Source organism: Liolophura sinensis, chromosome 11 (genome assembly GCF_032854445.1).
Source record: "Liolophura sinensis isolate JHLJ2023 chromosome 11, CUHK_Ljap_v2, whole genome shotgun sequence".
Lineage (NCBI taxonomy): Eukaryota > Metazoa > Mollusca > Polyplacophora > Chitonida > Chitonidae > Liolophura > Liolophura sinensis.
The window spans coordinates 12,555,621-12,574,508 of NC_088305.1; the positions used below are offsets into that span (position 1 = coordinate 12,555,621).

The 18,888-nt window shown below is 39.7% G+C and overlaps 1 protein-coding gene across 1 annotated transcript in view; it reads right to left on the minus strand.

Annotated features, from left to right (window-relative positions):
* Window positions 1–10,982: 10,982 nt before the first annotated feature.
* Window positions 10,983–18,888, minus strand: part of LOC135478091 (secretin receptor-like) — a 39,421-nt gene continuing 31,515 nt past the window's right edge. Inside the window, 3 exon segments of the mRNA XM_064758362.1 lie at window positions 10,983–11,129; window positions 11,812–11,907; window positions 12,820–12,954. Of these exon segments, the coding sequence (XP_064614432.1) occupies window positions 10,983–11,129; window positions 11,812–11,907; window positions 12,820–12,954 (378 nt within the window).

Genomic DNA, 18,888 nt, shown 5'->3' on the forward strand with positions numbered 1-18,888 from the left:
TATCTTGAGACTACGCGCACAGAGCTTGGTCACATTAACAATCTGATAATTTTGAAAAGAAAACATCAGCATAAACTTGCCTACTTTAATTCAGTTTCATGAAGATGAAGTAGTAAATATAACCACTAAATTTCACACTCGGATTGGAATTAACATTAACACTTACCAGGACACCTCTTACCTCCACACTTAGAATACATCGACTGACAGTTCAGTTTAAGCGTGAAAAATTCTTTGACTTTTTATTATCCATTCTAAACAGTACCCCCTGCCCACTACAGCATAGGCATTTTCTGCACTGTAAATATGAAAGTGTATTTTAAACAAGTACATTTTCATATCCAAAGATACTGGTAAAAACTACATAGGGTGCAGGTCTAAAGTGGGGAAAAAACACTGGTCTTCATTGCAAAATCAGTGAGAACGTAAGTGCAAAGTGTGAAAACTTTAAAAGATATTGTGTAAAAATTTACAGAAGCAGCATAACTTTAGCAATAAATTCATAAACTTGAACTTTATAACAGTGTGAAAGGAGAAATCCTTTTTTGGGAGTAGCCACTGACAGGGCACTAGTAGCCTCAATATTGCAGTCATATATACTTTTTTTTTATTTTGATTGCTGTTTTTCGCCACACTTAACACTATTTCCCTTAAGCCAGACTATAAAACATCACTCAACTTTTGTTGACTCAACAATCAGTTGAATGCTGTTGAGGTAAGTTGAGTGTCCCGTCCACACTACAAATCATATGGGTCAACTTTGTCCAACACTGTAGACGTGAGTTGAACGATGTTCAGCTGTGGGGTTTTTTTTTTCGACAAATTGGAGGGAAGTCTCCATGTTTTCTCTTTAATGCATGAGACACAATGGCAAGCAGCCGGAAGAATCGTGTCGTGGGTTTATCGGCTGCGCTTTTGCCATGGCTGTTCGGCGTAGAAGACGTCTCAGCACGAGATGCAAAAATTATCTTTTCATTAACATTGGCTTGTTCCAGCATTTTTCTCTTTTGTCGCCATTTTGCCCAGGTCATGTGCTTTACGACGGTCACGTTATTTATACACGCCTGCTGATTGGCTACTTTCACTAAACTTCACTCAACTTGCTGACAAAAAAAATACACAGGCACATTTCCGATTCAACTGCGTTGGATAGTGTTGAGTGTTGTTGAACGAAGCTGAAGCTCTGCCATGATTATATCCCGACTGCATCGGATCCAGTGGTCGAGAGCATCGCCTGGAGCTGTCTGCAACTTGGATGGCTTCTCAGGTCTGTTCTCGTCCGCTAAGCCATGAGATGCTCTGTAAAAAAATCTCAGTTCAGTGAGAAGCACATGAAATAAACTAGTGTACCTGCAAACAAACTTCTTACAGTGATGTTCAAAAATGTATATATAGGCCTACTTTTTACAGTAACACAATCCCTGATATATTTAATTGATGTTTGCTCCAGACTATTTCACTTATATGTCGGCGACCAACATTACAGCTGGAGAAAACCAGAAAGATTACGGGGGAAACTGATGACAATATGCATGTTCTTGGCAGGTCTTTCTCACGTATGTCCGGAAAAATAGCCAGCGTGAGTTGGACAACTTATCAGCAGTCTTGGCGAAAACTAACCACACGGCTATTACACGCGCGCCTTTAGGTCTGTTGTGTCGTTAGTCAATACGCTATGTATCAGATTAAAGCACACGCGTGTGATACTTGTGTGGAATGCATTCTAACTGCGGTAATAATGCGTGTGTGGTATGGTGGTCCCTTTTTTGTTTCATTGTACATATATGAAATGAAATGAGTGTACAACCAATAAGCATCAACTTCCCACATTCAGTCTTCTAGGACCGACAGTAAGAGGGCGGACTCAAAACTGATCTGCCAAGGACGACTCCTACCATTTATCAGTTTGAACCCCAATACCTCTTTGGCAGCAGCGAAGTTTTCCTAGTGGACGAGTTGGGGCAAAATGAGAACTCGTTATACCCCCCGAGATTCCTAAGGTTGCAGACCATCCAATACCCAAGTTTAATGAACTTCTTTTCATAGATGCTGATAGAACCATATCTAAGACCTCAACAAATCAGTCCAAATATAAGCGTCAAGTCTGACATTCATATACCATTCGTAGTCCGTAAAGGGCGTTCCAAGTGGATAATCGCAAGATTCATTTCCAAAACAACGTTTAACACTAACTCCCAAAAACAAAGGTATGTAAGAAATTACACAAATAAGAAATAAAGCCGGTAACACACAAGAGAGAAGCGGTCATCAGTTTTCAATGATGCCGGGAAGACAATGAATATTCCAGGCATGAATTCCATATCAAAGTTCAAATTCGTAGTCCGTTAATGAGTTCCATGTCAAATAACAATTAAACAAGTATCTCAGTCGCGCTTTAATTGCAACTGTTCATAAAGGCATCATGCTGATGTAATTAGCATGGCTACCCTTACGGCCCCTAGCCCCAGGTTAAGCGGTATTAAATCCAGTTTGAAAATGACGAGCGTTACAGACCTTAACCTATCAGATTGTGATTCAAAAGTAACGGACGATTACGTCTTTCCCGTTAATATGTAAAGATCTCATGCTACAAGAGGCGCCATCTATGATGTTACACATGACATACAAGATAGACGGTTACACTGGGCAACCAGCGCCATCTATGTTGTTAAATACCGTGTACGTGATAGATATGTACATAGGAATAACAGCGCCGTCTATGTTTTACATTTTATTTAATTTATTGTTTAGCACGTTTATGACTTTGTCGGTGCACTCGTCAGAAGTCCGCATACGACTGTCCCCCTCAATGTCATGTACTTTAATGCTCTCTAGTGTCCGTGCTGTTCCAAGTCACTGGTTTTAGAATCGACCATATCTAATTCAGTGTTCAATCTTTTGATCTCATTCAGGCTTTTTTCGAGTTCATACGAAAGCTGTTTCACATCTTCTCTCAAGACATCGTTTTCCTTTTCAAGATTAAATATTCTAGACTCTTGTACTTCAATCAGAGTTGTTAACTTACCCATGATTTTTGCTTCCATATTAGTCAGATGCTCCAGCAGTTTCTCACCTGTCACGATGTTTTCGAGTTTACTCATTATCAAGCTGAGTTGCTCCCCCATGCAGGGCACTGGCTTATGGGGCGACAGAGGTTCCATGACTGTTTTGGTGTCGGCTCGTTAAAACTGTTTTGCGAAGATATTTGTTTCCTCTTTTTCTGTGCCTTTAGCCTTGAAGTCAAAATGCAAGACCCTGATTACAGGTGTAAATCACACGGTGACACACCCGCAACTCGCGACCGGCTGGTTGGCTTATGCTGCACTCTGGTCAAAGGCAGATCGTGCAGAGCGTGCCAATCATGTAAATCACATTTGGTTACTTCCCCACCATAGCCAGTTTCTGTAGGCTAAGTTTTACTAGTTCAAAACTAAAATCACCTTGTACTCTCACATATTTCTGCCCATAGTTGCAAGCACATCCTATTTTACGTAAAAAATCCTTGAATAGGCTCAGCAGGCAAAAATGTAGGGAGTAAATCGCAATTTGACCGGAGAGGACCTTTCTGTGTCGTGCTACCTGTCCGCCATGTTCGTTCGTGCAAAGTCTACTTCGACAAAGTTAATGTTCTTCAAATCGACCAACATCCATTTTTCAAGAGATTATGACGCAATTAGGGGTGTGGGACTACTGTAAACATGTCAAAATGATCCCGTGGATTAGTCACATCTGACTGACTAATGCTATGTTAGTCAAATTGACGATGAAATATTTTTCTGTGTGGAAGAGTTATCAGTTCAAGGAAACAACATAATCATTTACATGAACTATTTTTGTCTTTCTTTCGTGTGGAGGCGATGAAGCCTAAACACTAAACTTTGGTCATGCTTACCTGTACCGTTTGCCAAACAGGCATATGGCCGTCAATGATGGGAGAAGTCGCACAGTTGCTTCAGTCCGCCTAAAATCTTTGTCGGTGACCAGTTGTGGCCCAAGAACAAACACGATGAGAATCCGCACTCGGTAGGAAATTTTGTAAAGGTGGATAGTAGTTAGACTGTCTGTCGTTCGCCTTGTTTTTTTCTTCTGCCTGATTACGGTACAAGTTGTTAGTAGTCTTGGCCAAAAATAACCATACGGGTATTACACGCGTGTGGAACGCGCGCCTTTAGGTCTGTTGAGTGGTTAGTCAAATTTTTATATGTTCTGTTTCAGAGCAAACCACACGCGTGTGATACTTGGGCGGAATGCATTCTAACTGTGGTAGTAATGCGCGTGGTATAGTGGTCACGTTTTTGATTCTGGCGCAATTGAATTTCTCACATGTACATATATTATAATTAAAATGATGCGGATTTTGTCAGAAACTTAACAAAAAATGTATCCTTGAAGTGTTTTGCAACATCACATGGCAAAGGGGGATGGGAGTGGTGAACGATATTGGAAGAGGGGAGGTAGTGATTGGGGTAGGTAAAAATTTTAGTTCTAGCAAGAACTGTAATGTAGTTATTCAAAGCACTGAGGATTTCGCCTCTCTGGCTTCAAAGCGAATGGTAGCCACCACTGTTTTTCATGTGTCGTAAAATGAGACAGATGAGATAGGTGAGATAGGTAATGCCCAAAACCCATGGGAGTATATCGCAGGAGTTCAGTACCAGATAAACAGAAAGTACATGTGGCCAGACGCCTTTCGGAAGAGGGTTTATCACGTATATTAATTATCTGGAACTTCTCTGGGCAAGCAGATGTTGACATAACTTTAAAGTTAGGCAGGGGTGTGGAAAGAAAAAATGCCCCAAAACAGGTTGGCGATATGCGTATGATGGGAGAAATCGCTCCAGTGAAAGCTGTTCAGGTCCTTATCAGTCACGGCAAGATCAGGATGTGGCGCTTTGTGAAAATTTCCAGCTAGGCCAGACAAAATTTTGTACCGCCCGTCTTTCAAGGAAATTCGCCCCAGAAGTCAAACGCTGACGTGCGCAATTCATTTTCCAGGGCTTCTTGTGCAAGTGTAAATGTACTTCTTGTCAAAACCAATAGTTGAGCTCGAGTAATAACTATCAGTGGGAAGATGGGTTTAAAAAAAAACGAAAGTTTCAGTCATGGATTATGATGTTGTCTGCATGTTTATTGACACCAGTCACACGTGTCACGCGAAGGTCACATACGTAGCACAGAATCACTTCACCTGGGAGAAAAATGTAAAGTGTGGATAGATATTTTACTGCTGTTTCATGCCAACTAATTGATGAAAAGATTTATCATCGCAATACACACGTTTTTCAATGGATACGCATCATTATTTTATTTTGTGGGTCACACACAGAACGTCGGTTTTTTATCCGTTTTAATAGTTATTGGAAGACTATTTAAAAGAATTTACCTTATAAAGATGAGAAACTCATACTGTAAAGTAAAAATGAAAAAAGGCTATACAGCGGAGGACTTGGCAAATTATATCGTCCTTGCCGATTCAGATGTGACTGAAGACGGCACCTGCACATCATCAGATAAAGAATCGATTCCACTCTGTGAATTAAGGAACAGATTACACTTTATCGGCGGAGGTGATGGTCAGAGTCAACGGAGTGATCAAAATGGCGGCCGTCGATGTTTACCTTCTTGGTCTGGGACTCTGACACCAGTGACAACCGATCTATTTGACCCGACAGTAGGCTCATTTGTGACATTAGATGCCGAAAAAACGGACATTGATTTCCTGGACTTAATCTGGACAACAGATTTTTATACTTCATTAACGGAACAAACCAACCTGTACGCCCGGCAGTGTCAAGTGAATAAACCGGACAGCCAGTGGTTTGACGTGATCGTATTTGAAATGAAGGCCTTTTCAGGTCTTCACATTTTGATATCTTTCCTACAGCTGCCAACTTACAAGGATTACTGGTCAACTAATCCAGTGTTTGGAATTCTCTCCATTCCTCTCATCACGTCAAGGATCAGGTTTGAGAAAATCTTGCAGTATTTCCATTGTAATGATAACACAATTAACCCAGAGATAGGAAAGCCGGGTCAAGACAAACTGCATCCCATCCGTCTAGTTTTGGAAATCGTGCAAACGAATTTGAAAGCTAATTACAATTTGCACTGTGATTTTTTCAAAACTGTGACGATCGTCCGCTTCGGGACCGGTAGATCCAGGATCAATCCTTGATCGAGTCACACCTATGACTTCAAAAGAGGAAGTTGTAACTTCTTCGCTTGGCGTTCAGCATGAAGGTGATAGTGCAACGACTGGTTGACCCGTATCAGTATAATGGCTCGGGCGGGGCGGCTTACTTGCCTAAATAAAGCAGCACTAAATAAAAGAGCGGTGGAAATCCGTCCTGCGACAAGGAGGCACATTACACGTACATGCACCCTAATGATTCCTTCGTCGTCATATGACTGAAAAATTGTTAAGTACGACGTTAAGCCCCAAGCACTCACTCACTCACTCACTCAAAACTGTGACTATCGACTAAGCAATCATAGTCTTTAGGGGTCGACTCAAGTTACCTACCGTATTTGCAGGCGATCAAGGTGTGGGGACTTGCGGACATCACAAATGGATATGTGTACGAGATGCAGATATATACAGGGAAAAGTGAAGCGCGTCGTACGGAAAATGGTCTGGCGTCGAGAGTTGTTACAGATCTGATAATAGATCTAGTAGGAAAAAATTACCATGTCTATACGGATAATTATCTCACCAGTCTATCTTTGTTTACCAGTTTACTGACTGACAAAATTTATGCAGCTGGGACAGTACGTACGAATCGTAAAAGATGACCACAGCAACTTTACCCAAGGTGTTCGTCAAAAAAAGACAAAGGTCTTAGCAAGTCACTTCAAGATGGAAACCTAGTCGCCACCTGCTGCACAGACAGTCGACAAGTAAATTTCCTTAGCACAAATTCTGACCCAACTATTGCTGTACAATGAAGCGGAAACAGAAAGATGTTTCCAGATTAGATGAACTAGCTTCCCAGGTTGTGAAATATTATTCAGATCACATGAACGATGTAGATCATGAGAATCAGCTTAGAATGCAGTATCCAACTTGTCGACGGGCTAGGAAGTATTGTAAATACATATTTTGGTTTCTTATTGACAGAAATATTTCTTGTGCTTATATCTGAATGAAAGAATCCCCCCCTCCCCAATCACCAGCTAAAATCAACAACAGGTCAACAAAGATTACACTCAGCTCGACTCCCACAAATCTTTTGCTATTGCCTTCGTTAGTAATTATTGTCAGAAAAGGCGCTACCAACTGACCACGAATGATGAAATGGGAAGATCGCACTGGCCAGTTGTGATGCAAAGAGCCAGGAGATGCAAACAATGTTTGAAATCCAAAATCAGAAAACAGTCCACCTATGTTTGCAGAATTTGTGAAGTAAACCTCTGCGTAACATGTTTTGAATCTGCGTTATCATACATCAGTGTCCAAGTCTCCTGAAGAATAACCAACTGATACTCATGCAACTGTACATATAAACTGGACATTTCTTACGAAACCCTGGTAAAAGTTAAAAAAAGAAAGGTAGAACTATGAAAAAAACCCAACTATACTTGAACACTGACAGTGCCAGAGTCTGAAAAGATGTGCCCGATGTCAATTTATTTGCAGATAATTGTATAAAAAGTGAGATTTCATTGTTATATTATTGTAATACCACCTGTAAAACTGAAGACTAGCTGAAGGTGAATTGAAAAAGGCAAATCAATGTGAAAGTTGCCATGCAAAACTTATGCTGTGAGATTTGACCTCCTTTCTGGCATGGCTGGGACAGCTGACTCTAGCCTAGGCTGATAGTAGCCTACTAGCAGCCAGTCCGCATAGCAGTAGCTAATGATTTAATTCTTACCGTTGAACATAATGGTGAAATCGCCATGCGGGTAAACTGTCTTCGTTCGTGTGTTTTTGTTTTGGTTTTATGTAACAAAATACGATTTGACGGAGCCCTTTAATAAAAGTATTGCTCCAAGAAGTGAGTTGTCACCCGTTAGAATTATTACAGACACTTTTTTGACAACATAGAGGGCGCTAAAATTATTGGACACTTTTGAACAACATAGGGGGCGCTAAAATTATTAGACACTTTTGGACAACATAGATGGCGCTAATTTTTTTGAATACCAAATTACACTGTAATCCAAATGCGGCGTAACCCGCTACAACTTACCAATATAGATGGCGCGACTAACTTGAAATTTGTATAACCAGTTCTCATTTTGCCCCAACGCATACATTATGAAAACTTCGATCCTGCCTAAGAGGGATGGGGGTTCAAACTGTGAAATGGTAGGAGTCGTCCTTGGCAGATCAGTTTTGAGTCCACCCTCTTACCGTCGGCCCTGAAACACTGAGTGTGGGAACTGACACTTATTGATTGTATTCTCATTTCGTTTTATTTTACACAAGTACAGTACAACAACAAAAGTGACCATCATACCACACGCATTACTACCGCAGTTTAGGCAGGGGTGTGGAAAGAGAAAATGCACGTAAACAGTCCGTTAAGGTTGGCGGTTGGTGTATGATGGGGAAATCTATCTAGTAGAAGCTGTTCAGGCCCTTGTTAAGCTATGAGGTATAATGTCACTGTAAAATCAGGATGTGGTACTTCGCCAGTTAAACTAGACAACTTTATACCGCCCGTCTTTCAAGGAAACTCGCCCCCAGAAGTCAAACGCTCGGGATGTGCGCAATTCACTTTCCAAGGCTTCTCGCGGAAGTGTGTAAATGTACTTCTTTTCAAAACCAATGATTGAGCTCACGTAATAACTATCAGTGGGAAGCTGGTGTGAAAAAAAAATAAAGTTATAGTCATGGATTATGATGTTATTTGCATGTTTATTGACACCGGTCACACGTCACGCGAAGGTCACATACGTAACACAGAATCACTTCACCTGGGAGAAAAATGTAAAGTGTGGATAGATATTTTACTGCTGTTTCATGCCAACTAATTGATGAAAAGATTTATCATCGCAATAAACACGTTTTTCAATGGGTATCCATAATAATGTCGCGTGGGTCACACACGGAACGTCGTTTTTGTGTCCATTTCGATAGTTATTGGAAGACCATTGAAAAAAAATTACCTTATAAATATGAGAAACTTATACCGTTAAGTAAAAATGGCATGTATCACTTCTGTTGTCTATGCTGCCCTAAAATATGACAAAGTTCTACAAAATTTGTTTTAATTATTAACGTTACACGTAATGATGAAAACGCCATGCGGGTAAACTGTCTTCGTTCGTCTGTTTTTGTTTTGCTTTCATAAAACAAAATACGGTTTGACGCGGCCCATTAATAAAAGTTTTGCTCGAAGAAGTGAGTTGTCACCCGTTAGAATTATTACACACACTTTTTGACAACATATTCTTTACACTAAGTAATACAACATTATGATTCTGGGAAACCTGGCCTGAAGGGATGTTCCAATGCATGTCATCGGCTAGCCATCACCAAGAGTGTAAACTGTCACAAGGAACCAAGTAAAAATGTATCAATGACCCTGCTTTATATGCTTCTGCGATAGATCGACCAATACAGTTAAGTTTGTTGTTCATTTCTACGTTGTTGTTTCATGCATCTCTGCAGTAGGGACTGGTTCAATCAGAACTAGATTTTCCTTCTAGGCTCACCAAGTTATAACACCAAGTTAGCGATTTGAAAGGCAGGACAAGACACACTGCCAAATTCCAGCATAAACTGCGTGTTCAGAGCACTCTGGAGGCAATTGAGTGTTTTTGACACTAAAAAATAACCCGGGAGATGTAGGAATTAACTTGCAATCACAGATGTTGGGCACAGGCGCAGTAAGACATGCATTCATTGGAATTTGAAGATACTGATATAAAAACACTAAAAGACAAAACCACAGGTAAATAAAGTAGGTCAGTTCATGTTGATTTCTACACACTATATTCCAACCCCAAAAAATACAGAAATAGATGTTGAACTACATGTATATTAATGTTGATTGGGGGAATATAGCAAAAAGACCATGTTTTAAATAGTGTACTTCATTTAAATGCGGCCATAACCTGAAGAAACACAGTAAAGTTCATTCAGTCTTGTAATATTTATTTAAAACACTAAAATGAAAAGTTAAACAATTTTATATATACAGTAATTTCTAAATAAGTATTATACTATGAACAAGTTACTTATAAATGTTAAAATTTTACAATTTCTTAGTTATAAATATTTGTACTGCACTATTATATATTCTTAAATAACAGTAAATAGTATGTGTAAATACAAATTTCAACTATATACATATATCTCATCCTTGTATAACAAATTAAACAATAACATAAGTATTTTTTTGGACAAGAGGCGGTGGACAGAGACTGTAAGGCAAGAATTGGCCAAGACAGCAGTTTTTTCAGCAATACCTTGACCGATAGGAAACCAATTTGATAAAGGAAAATAGCTTATGGAGGGAACCAGCTTGTTGGAGGGAATTAAAATGTACTATATCTTAGTTTTTTATAGAATCTACCACATTTTTATGTGGTAAACTCCAGAGGGAAACTTAAGAGGAAACCAAAATAACATTAAGATTAAAAAAGGAGCTGTCCTTGGCAGATAATTCTGATTATCACCGCACAAAAAAAGAAAAAGTGGCAGAAAATGCAAAACTACATTAACTGCAAACTAAGATTTTCTAAGGGGGTGCCTAAGTTTGCAAGTTAATGGCAGTTAATGGCAGTTTTACATTTGTGCCACTTCTCCTGTCTTTTGTGACGGGGTAACTGAGTGCACATCAAACACCTTTTGTTTGATGGCACTCAGGCGTTGATGGCTCAAAGCTTCCCTTGCTTGAGCCATCAACAGCCCTACCAGACAGCTCCCCCCCCCACCCCACCCCAGTCAAATAGTACTATGGTCAAGGTCAAGGCAAAAATTCTGTGGATTTCCTGCCGATTTTTCACTGCCACAACACCTCCGATGTATTTCATCCGTGTAGGAAGCCAGTTCCTGCCGATAATCTCTCGAATCTGGTCCGGCAACAGGGATCGCGTCGGCAGTGCTGACAGCAGTCCCTCTGTTGAGGAGCAGATTCATGACGAACAACGACCTGGCCAGTCTTGAAAGCATCAACCTGTTAACAGAAAGAAAAAAATTGTCAGGAAAAAATGTGGACTCTTCATGTGGTAATCATGCAGTACCTCATACACACAGACAGACAGACAAATGACATATCTCTGTGTGTATGATGTACTGCTTGATTATCACATGCAGACAAAATGTTTTCACATCTCCTTAATGAATACAGACACACACATGGCTGACATCTCCTGTAATGAAACACAGACACGCACACATGGCTGATTTCTGAACTAATAAAAAAATAGAAGTTACGTTAATTAACTTCTTGTTTCAGTACTATAGATATTTGCTGAGTTTTTCTCATTATACTCGTCAATTTATTTGTGTTAATATATATAATATTTAGCATGAAGATTGGTTTGTTTGAAAATGATTCTTGTTTTCAAAGAGGTCTACATGACACCTTGGCACATGATAAACTATTTTTGTGAAACAACCTCATTTGGGGGCATGGCAAATATATTTATTCCAATACTGCCCTAGACATGAACAACAGTGTTACACTAACATTTATGTAATTAACATCCCGAATATACATACCTATTCCATTTCAGTTTATTACCTGGAAGCCTATTTCTAGTGCTATGTGAAACAGTCTGTGCGTTTTACAATCACAGAAGTACAGATTTATTTCCTAAAATTGTATACATGTTTAAGATGTCTACAGTTCTTACCAGGTCGTTGCTCGATGTAATGTCCACAAAGTCGGGGACTCTGTGGCCCTCCGCCCTGTCACCCCTTCCAGAATCCCCATCCATCAGTGTAACCATCTGAAACAGAATTAAATATGACATGATTACTATGACATAATTGGTTACATACTTTATGCACTTAGTGAAAAATGGATTTGCATTTCACAACAGCATGCTTTGATATTCTTGATACGGGTGTTGACTATTTCTGTATACAGCAGGACTGCTTTTACTGACGTCATCAGTGTGAGATTACATTTACCATGACATGTTTCAATACACATTTACAGACAAGTTATATGGAAATAAAACAAAGGCCATTTGCAAATAACATTACCACAGCCTTTTTGTTTACAAGCACTTAAAAACTTAACCTTACCGTTGCGTTGCTCCAGCTTTCCACCTCATGTGCTATCTTTCTTTTTCTTTTCCCTTTCCCCTTTCCTTTCCCCTGAACTTCTCCCGTTCCTTTTTCCCCCACTACCACCTACACTATATTCCCCAGCTACCCCTTCACTATCCCCCGTTGACACATTCAGACCGCCCACCACCAATACTTGACCCCTCCACCCCCAGCTACACCAACCCCTACCAAAATGCTATTACTAATCCCCCCAGCTACACCCTCACTACTATTCCCCTCTACTGCTATAAAACCTAAATCCCTCACATCCTCCCACTACCACCACTCTTAGTCTGAGGTAGAAAAATCAATTTCTTCCAACAACTGCAAAAAAGGCAAATCATAACCAAATAAATTTAAAGATAATTGGAAGTATTATTTGCTATTATTTGCATTGCAATGTAATAAAATTTAACCATCTAGAGAACAATCAATCAACCTGAATAGCTTTATTCAACCAAGTTCTAGTTCAAGTTCTAAACAAACATAAAGTAACCATCAATAGTAGCAAAGAGTCTACTAACAGAAAGAAACAAGGATGTTTATAAAGAACAACTTTAACAAATGTTGAACAGAGATTTTGATACCTTGTCTTCAGGCCAAATGGTGATATAGCTTCCTGGAGCCCAATGTCCGGACTCCAGGGACTTTGTAATGGCCTGGCCCCTGTGGGTTTGGGGCCAGGCCTGATCTATTATATCCAATTCTTCTAGTGCTACACACTGAAAAGAGAAGATTTGGCCCAGGTTATTATTTTTTTCTAAATATGGAGAATATTTATTGTAATAATCTGAGATAAAGGGAATGACATTTTACTTATGTATAAGAATGATAGGTTTACCTCCAATTGCGAGAATCTCCACGAGATATTTCCGCCCACCATGAAGCAGGTGGCAGACAGAGGAGATTTTAATCTCTGAGGACGGCAAAGAAAACTTTGGCTTTGACATTCGAGTAGTATTGCCGTCCTCGTCGAAGAGAATAAAGTACTCTGAAATAGAGAAAACAGATTTAGAAAAAATATTAAGATGTATGGCAGTCTGTTGAAAATCAATTTTAAAATGGCTGTAGAAATATTAAGACCATCAATAATACAAGTTATATAATCACATTGAGTATGCCAAAAAAAACAAAAACAAAAACAAAAAAAAAAACATGTTTGAAACAAATGCTGAATGCTATTTTAGTAGGCCAATACTGAAGATACCATTTTCCTTCTCTGCTGTCAGCTGCTTCATAAACTGGCTTGTGGTGCATGGTGCTAATGTGTAAAAAAAATGAAAAAAAAATTTATCGATGATTTCTTCGTTGCATTGAAAATAAGTTTGTGTTGTATACTGCCAGTTCAGAACATTTTACTTTACTTTTATATAGCCAGTAAATGTGACAGCAGTGAGAAAAGGGTTTTATAGTACATATATCATGATCAATAAATACACAACGGAAATCGTAATAAAATGCAAAATTTTTATCAACATATAGAAATGTGGGAATGTACTGGCGGTTTTATTCCTAAAGCAACGCTTATAGAAACTTGTCTCAATCGGCAAACTTGCTTTTATGCATACAATATTCTTGAGTATGGGGTAAAACACCAGTCATAAATAAATCAAATTTATGCAACCAGTTTGCTTCGGCAGTTTATTTTAAAAGAATAGACAAAATTGTCTCCCTTTTTAACCTTCATTCGACCGTGAACTACTAAAAAAATGTACAGTAGGCTACTTGAAGACGAGCGCTGCGATATTTATTTATACCATTTTACTTTTACAAGTTTAGGTTATTTTGTACATGTTGGATGTCAACATAAGGTTATGTGAGATTGCCCACCCTGCTGTATTCGTAATTTAAGATCATGTGAACAGAAGACGGGGCCTCAATGTGCTTGTGCGGAAAACCCGTAAGTTGTTTTCAATTGCTCAAATGAAGCGGGAGTTGACGAGTCCAGAATAATAAATGCAGTTGTTACCATAGTGAGTAACTGGTGTTTGTATCTGAACAAATTTGAAAAAAGAGAACTGAGTCAAAACGTTCATTTTGAACGTAAATGGCGGCGGAAAGCTGCGGTACCCGTAAAGGGTTATTTCCGGAGTTTTTTGCAGGATTAAATGTACCATACATGGCTCGACGCAAATACACACCCTCGTAGGCAATTGCTGGTTCGTATTCACAGAATTAGTTTGATTTTAAATATATCTGTGTCGCTAAATTAATTGAATACTGAATTTAATTGCCTTAAACAAATCGAGAAGTTGATTTAGGGAAACCGTTTCTTTCGTTTGGTTACATAAACCTGTATTTCGGGTTAAAAACCCGTATACTTACATAAAGTCTAATATTCTTTATTCCCAGATGGGAGCAGTGCTTCCGAAATGTAATGCCTAATATGGCATCAAACATATCCTGGTTGACTGAGTACAATTTGCACATTTTTGGCAAAGATTCTACACGCTCAACTCTATACATGATTTATTTGACAGCATCGCTGGCGATGTTGTTACAAAATATTTGAGGGCCATTGGCCTATATCATAGAATTTAAATTTTAATCGTAATAAATATTTACAGATGAAAAGTTAAATACATATAGATTTCTAGATATACTATTTTTAAAATATGCAGGCTTTCGACTTTTTAACTCTTATTTTTCTTTTAACTGATTTTAAACATGTCTGAACTTTTTTGTTCCATTTTTGATGCTCCTGCGGTCATACCGCAAACCTCAACCGCCTCGTCTCTTCACCTTATTCTCGCCACGATATGGCTGCAATGTTGCCAAAGTGGCGTAAAGCCATAATCATTCATTCATTTATTCGTTCATTCATTCTTTGGTTTGCAAAAACGACAAACAAATTGATATAATTTATCTAACGGTAAATATGCAGAACTTTAGCACGTGTAAAGTTCGTTATCGACCTTTGTCTTAAGGGCGTCGGAATGAATGCCATAGATTTGGATGAAAATGCGATGATATTAGGTATTCTTGCAAGAAACATGTCAAACAACAGTCAAAACGAAGGATATTGAGTAATTCTAGGCCTGCAGTGAGTCTAATAAATTACAATTAAGATCACTGCATTTTTTTGGACCTAATTCTGCAAAATATAAACTACCGGGCAAAAGAAACGTATAACTTTTAAATGCAGTTTTTTCTATGGAAAAATAAGTTGAATAAGTTTGAACGTTGTGCGAATACGTTTGCACATAAGCACCCTGTGTACACGTCACTTTTTAACAAGACTCATTGAAATTGGTGTAAGACATCATGAAAAATCGGAAAAACAGAGTTTCGGGCCCTGTTGAAAATTCTCGATAATGACCGCCGTGTAAATACCGATGTAGCACATGGTAAGGGTGCAATACCATAAAAAACATCTAAGAGATGCCGAGACTCACACAAGCAGAACGTGATAGAGCCACTGGCATGGCCGACATGGGGGCCAGCCAACACCACATTGCCAGAACATTCAATTGCAGTCAAGCCACCATCAGCAGACTGTTGGGTCGTTACCGCCTAACAGGCAGGACACAAGATCGTCCAAGATCGGGCAGGCCAAGTGTTACAACGGCTGGCGAAGACCGATACATCCGCACAATCCACCTGCGTAACCGGTTTGTGACGGCAACGTCAACGGCGGAAACGGCACTGGGACACCCCATCAGCAGACGCACAGTCTTACGACGACTCCGCGTGAGTGGTATCAGAGCCTATCGGCCCTTCCGTGGAATGGCATTGACTCCTCTACACCGTCAAAACAGTCTGCGCTGGGCAAGAGTTGTACGTCGATGGCAGCGGCAAGACTGGGAAAGAGTGCTGTTCACTGATGAAAGCCGATATAACCTCTTCAGAAATGATGGTCGAATTCGTGTGTATCGACGCAGGGGAGAGCGATTGGCACAAAACTGCATTCAGAATGTCCACCCTTTTGGTGCTGGTGGGGTGCTTGTATGGGGCGGAATTTGTGGACAGGTGAGAACGAGATTGGTCATCATCCAGGGAAATCTGACTGGCCAAAGATACCGAGATGAAATATTGGAACCTGTTGTGGTGCCATTCGTGCATCAACAGCAAAGGGGTATCCTTTTGCAGCAGGACAATGCACGACCTCATACCGCCAGAGTTGTACTAAATTATCTGGACACCGTTGATGTCAACGTACTGCCTTGGCCAGCACGATCGCCAGACATGAATCCTTTAGAGCATCTGTGGGATCATCTTGATTGACGCCTGAGACAACACGTCCCTCCCCCACAACACAGGCAACAGCTCGAACAGGCTTTATTTGAGGAGTGGGACAGAATTCCTGATGACGTCATCCGGCGGCTGACGACTTCTATGAGGAGACGTATTTTGGCTTTAATTGATGCAATGGGTGCTCACACACGCTACTAACGATCTGTCTTATGACATGATAGGACATTAGGTACATCTTTTTAAGGGAGTCCCTTTACTTGCATTTGTGTAATTTTTCAGATTTACCCCATGCCTTCTTTACTCGGCCTGACAGCAAGTGTAATATCCACATGGCTTTGAATTTTTGAACAGAACTTCGAAAATGGTTTATTGCAATATAATGCTTATCATGTTGATACTGTCTGTCTTTCTTTCTCTTTCTTGTGGTGCTGAACAAGGTTATACGTTTCTTTTGCCCGGTAGTTGCAATTGCATGGGGAGTTGGAATGGGGGCCCTGAGTTAGGTAAGTTGACAAGGGACCGTATTTCACCGGTTGTGAAAAACTGTGACCATTTGCCAGATATCACTGTCATCGTTGCTCTATTCTGTTTTTCTGTACTGTATGTCTTAATTTTATGGTTAAGAATTATATGCAAGGATAATACTGGTTTTCTAAATATCTCTGAGTTTACGTAAATTGAACATGCACACATAAATTTATCAGAATCAGACATTATTTAAAGCAATTATTACAGAGAAACAAAAGCGTGACGAAATCAATAAATAGAGAATTTGAGGAAACCATGACACATCTGGTAGTGTTTTTTCCCCTGTTTTTAAATAGGTGGGGGAGGGGTCAGTTTTCGGCCATAAATAGAGCATGATGTACATGGCCGAGACAGCGCCGTCTTTGTTTATGCCGTGTGGTTCCGAGCTAATATGGTCTACATTCACGCTGAGTGTGGGAACAATGCAACTGTATCTACGTATCTTCAGTCGTGCGTGGGAAGATGTACCAGCAAACTGCGGATGGTCGTGGGTCTCCCCCGGGCTTCTCCAACCATAATGCTGGCCGCTGTCGGATAAATAAATCATTGAGTGCGGCATAAAACACCAATAATATAAGTAAATACACATAAATCAGCCTGCGTGTAACAAAAATACAGACACTATACCTTATCCAGTAAACATGCAAGCCAGGACCCAGTTATCTAATGACTTTACATACAACGAATGGAAGATATCGACCACGAGTCGTAGTAAGGGTCGCCAAGGATACATGCGTCGAAACAGACTAAGTGACATCATTATTCAAAACGTGTAACATGCTGGAATATCAGTTGTCGTTAGCAAAATATATATCTTAGTTGCGCTTTGATTCGAGTAAGTACTTCAGGTTTTATGTCGTGCTCAACAATTTTTCAGTCATATGACGAAAAAGGAATCCTTAAGGTGTATGTGATGTGCCTCCTTGTTGCAGGGCGGATTTCCACCACTCTTTTATCTAGTGCTGCTTCACTGAGACGACTTACCGGCTGAACTGTGGTGTGCGATATATGGAGCTCAGCTAACATTGCCTCTAAAAACTGTTACACGATTATTGCCCCTGGATATGTGGAGATAACTCTAGTATGATAATTACCACATAGTCGCACGTATTACCGTCCTCTTGTTAATTGACCTGTCAGGATTGTAATCCAATTATTTATGTAAGTGTTCAAAAAAGAAGCAAATTACACGCCCCTAGGAGCATGTCTTGAGCAGAATTATGTAAACAAAAACGCAGTGATGTTAATTGCAATTACCAGACGTCACTGATCTAGAATTACTGAAAATGCTGTGTTGTCATCACATTTAATACACAGATGCATGAAAACAGTGCAAAGGGACCAGATCTAGGGGACGCTTAGATCTACAAACGCCCATAAATTCTTTTAGAGACTTTCGCACTCGCTTCACTCACATATGGCATTAAAAGTGCACCATAGATTTCCATTGTTAGATGCATGTTTTAGATGCATTTCCTCAAATGAATCAGTTATTAAAAATTTATTCAAAACAGTTTTGCATGGTCATCCTGATAACGTTTAATCTTATTGATCAAATAAACACATCATTTTGCACTGATTCCAAATTTGGCTATTTACTATACGTCTCTGAAGTGGCGAGTAGCAACTAGGGAAAAAACTGTACTCCAAAAACGTTCTAATTCTGTAACGATGTGGGTTAGCAGGGCCTTTGAAGACTATACTCCAATCAAATTTCTAATCGAATGACGTTCTAGTTTATTGCGTCGGATCGGGTGTAATTTGATTTCAAAACGCCGTATAGGCCAAAAAAGAGCGTTGAAAGTTCATTGGTTTAGGCTGGAGTTGTAATCCTAGTTTGTTTCATCTCCTCGACATGGCTGGACTTGTCGATGAGGCGTTAAGCCATAACAATCTACTCTACACTGGTTGACGAAAAGCAGATAATCTGGCCT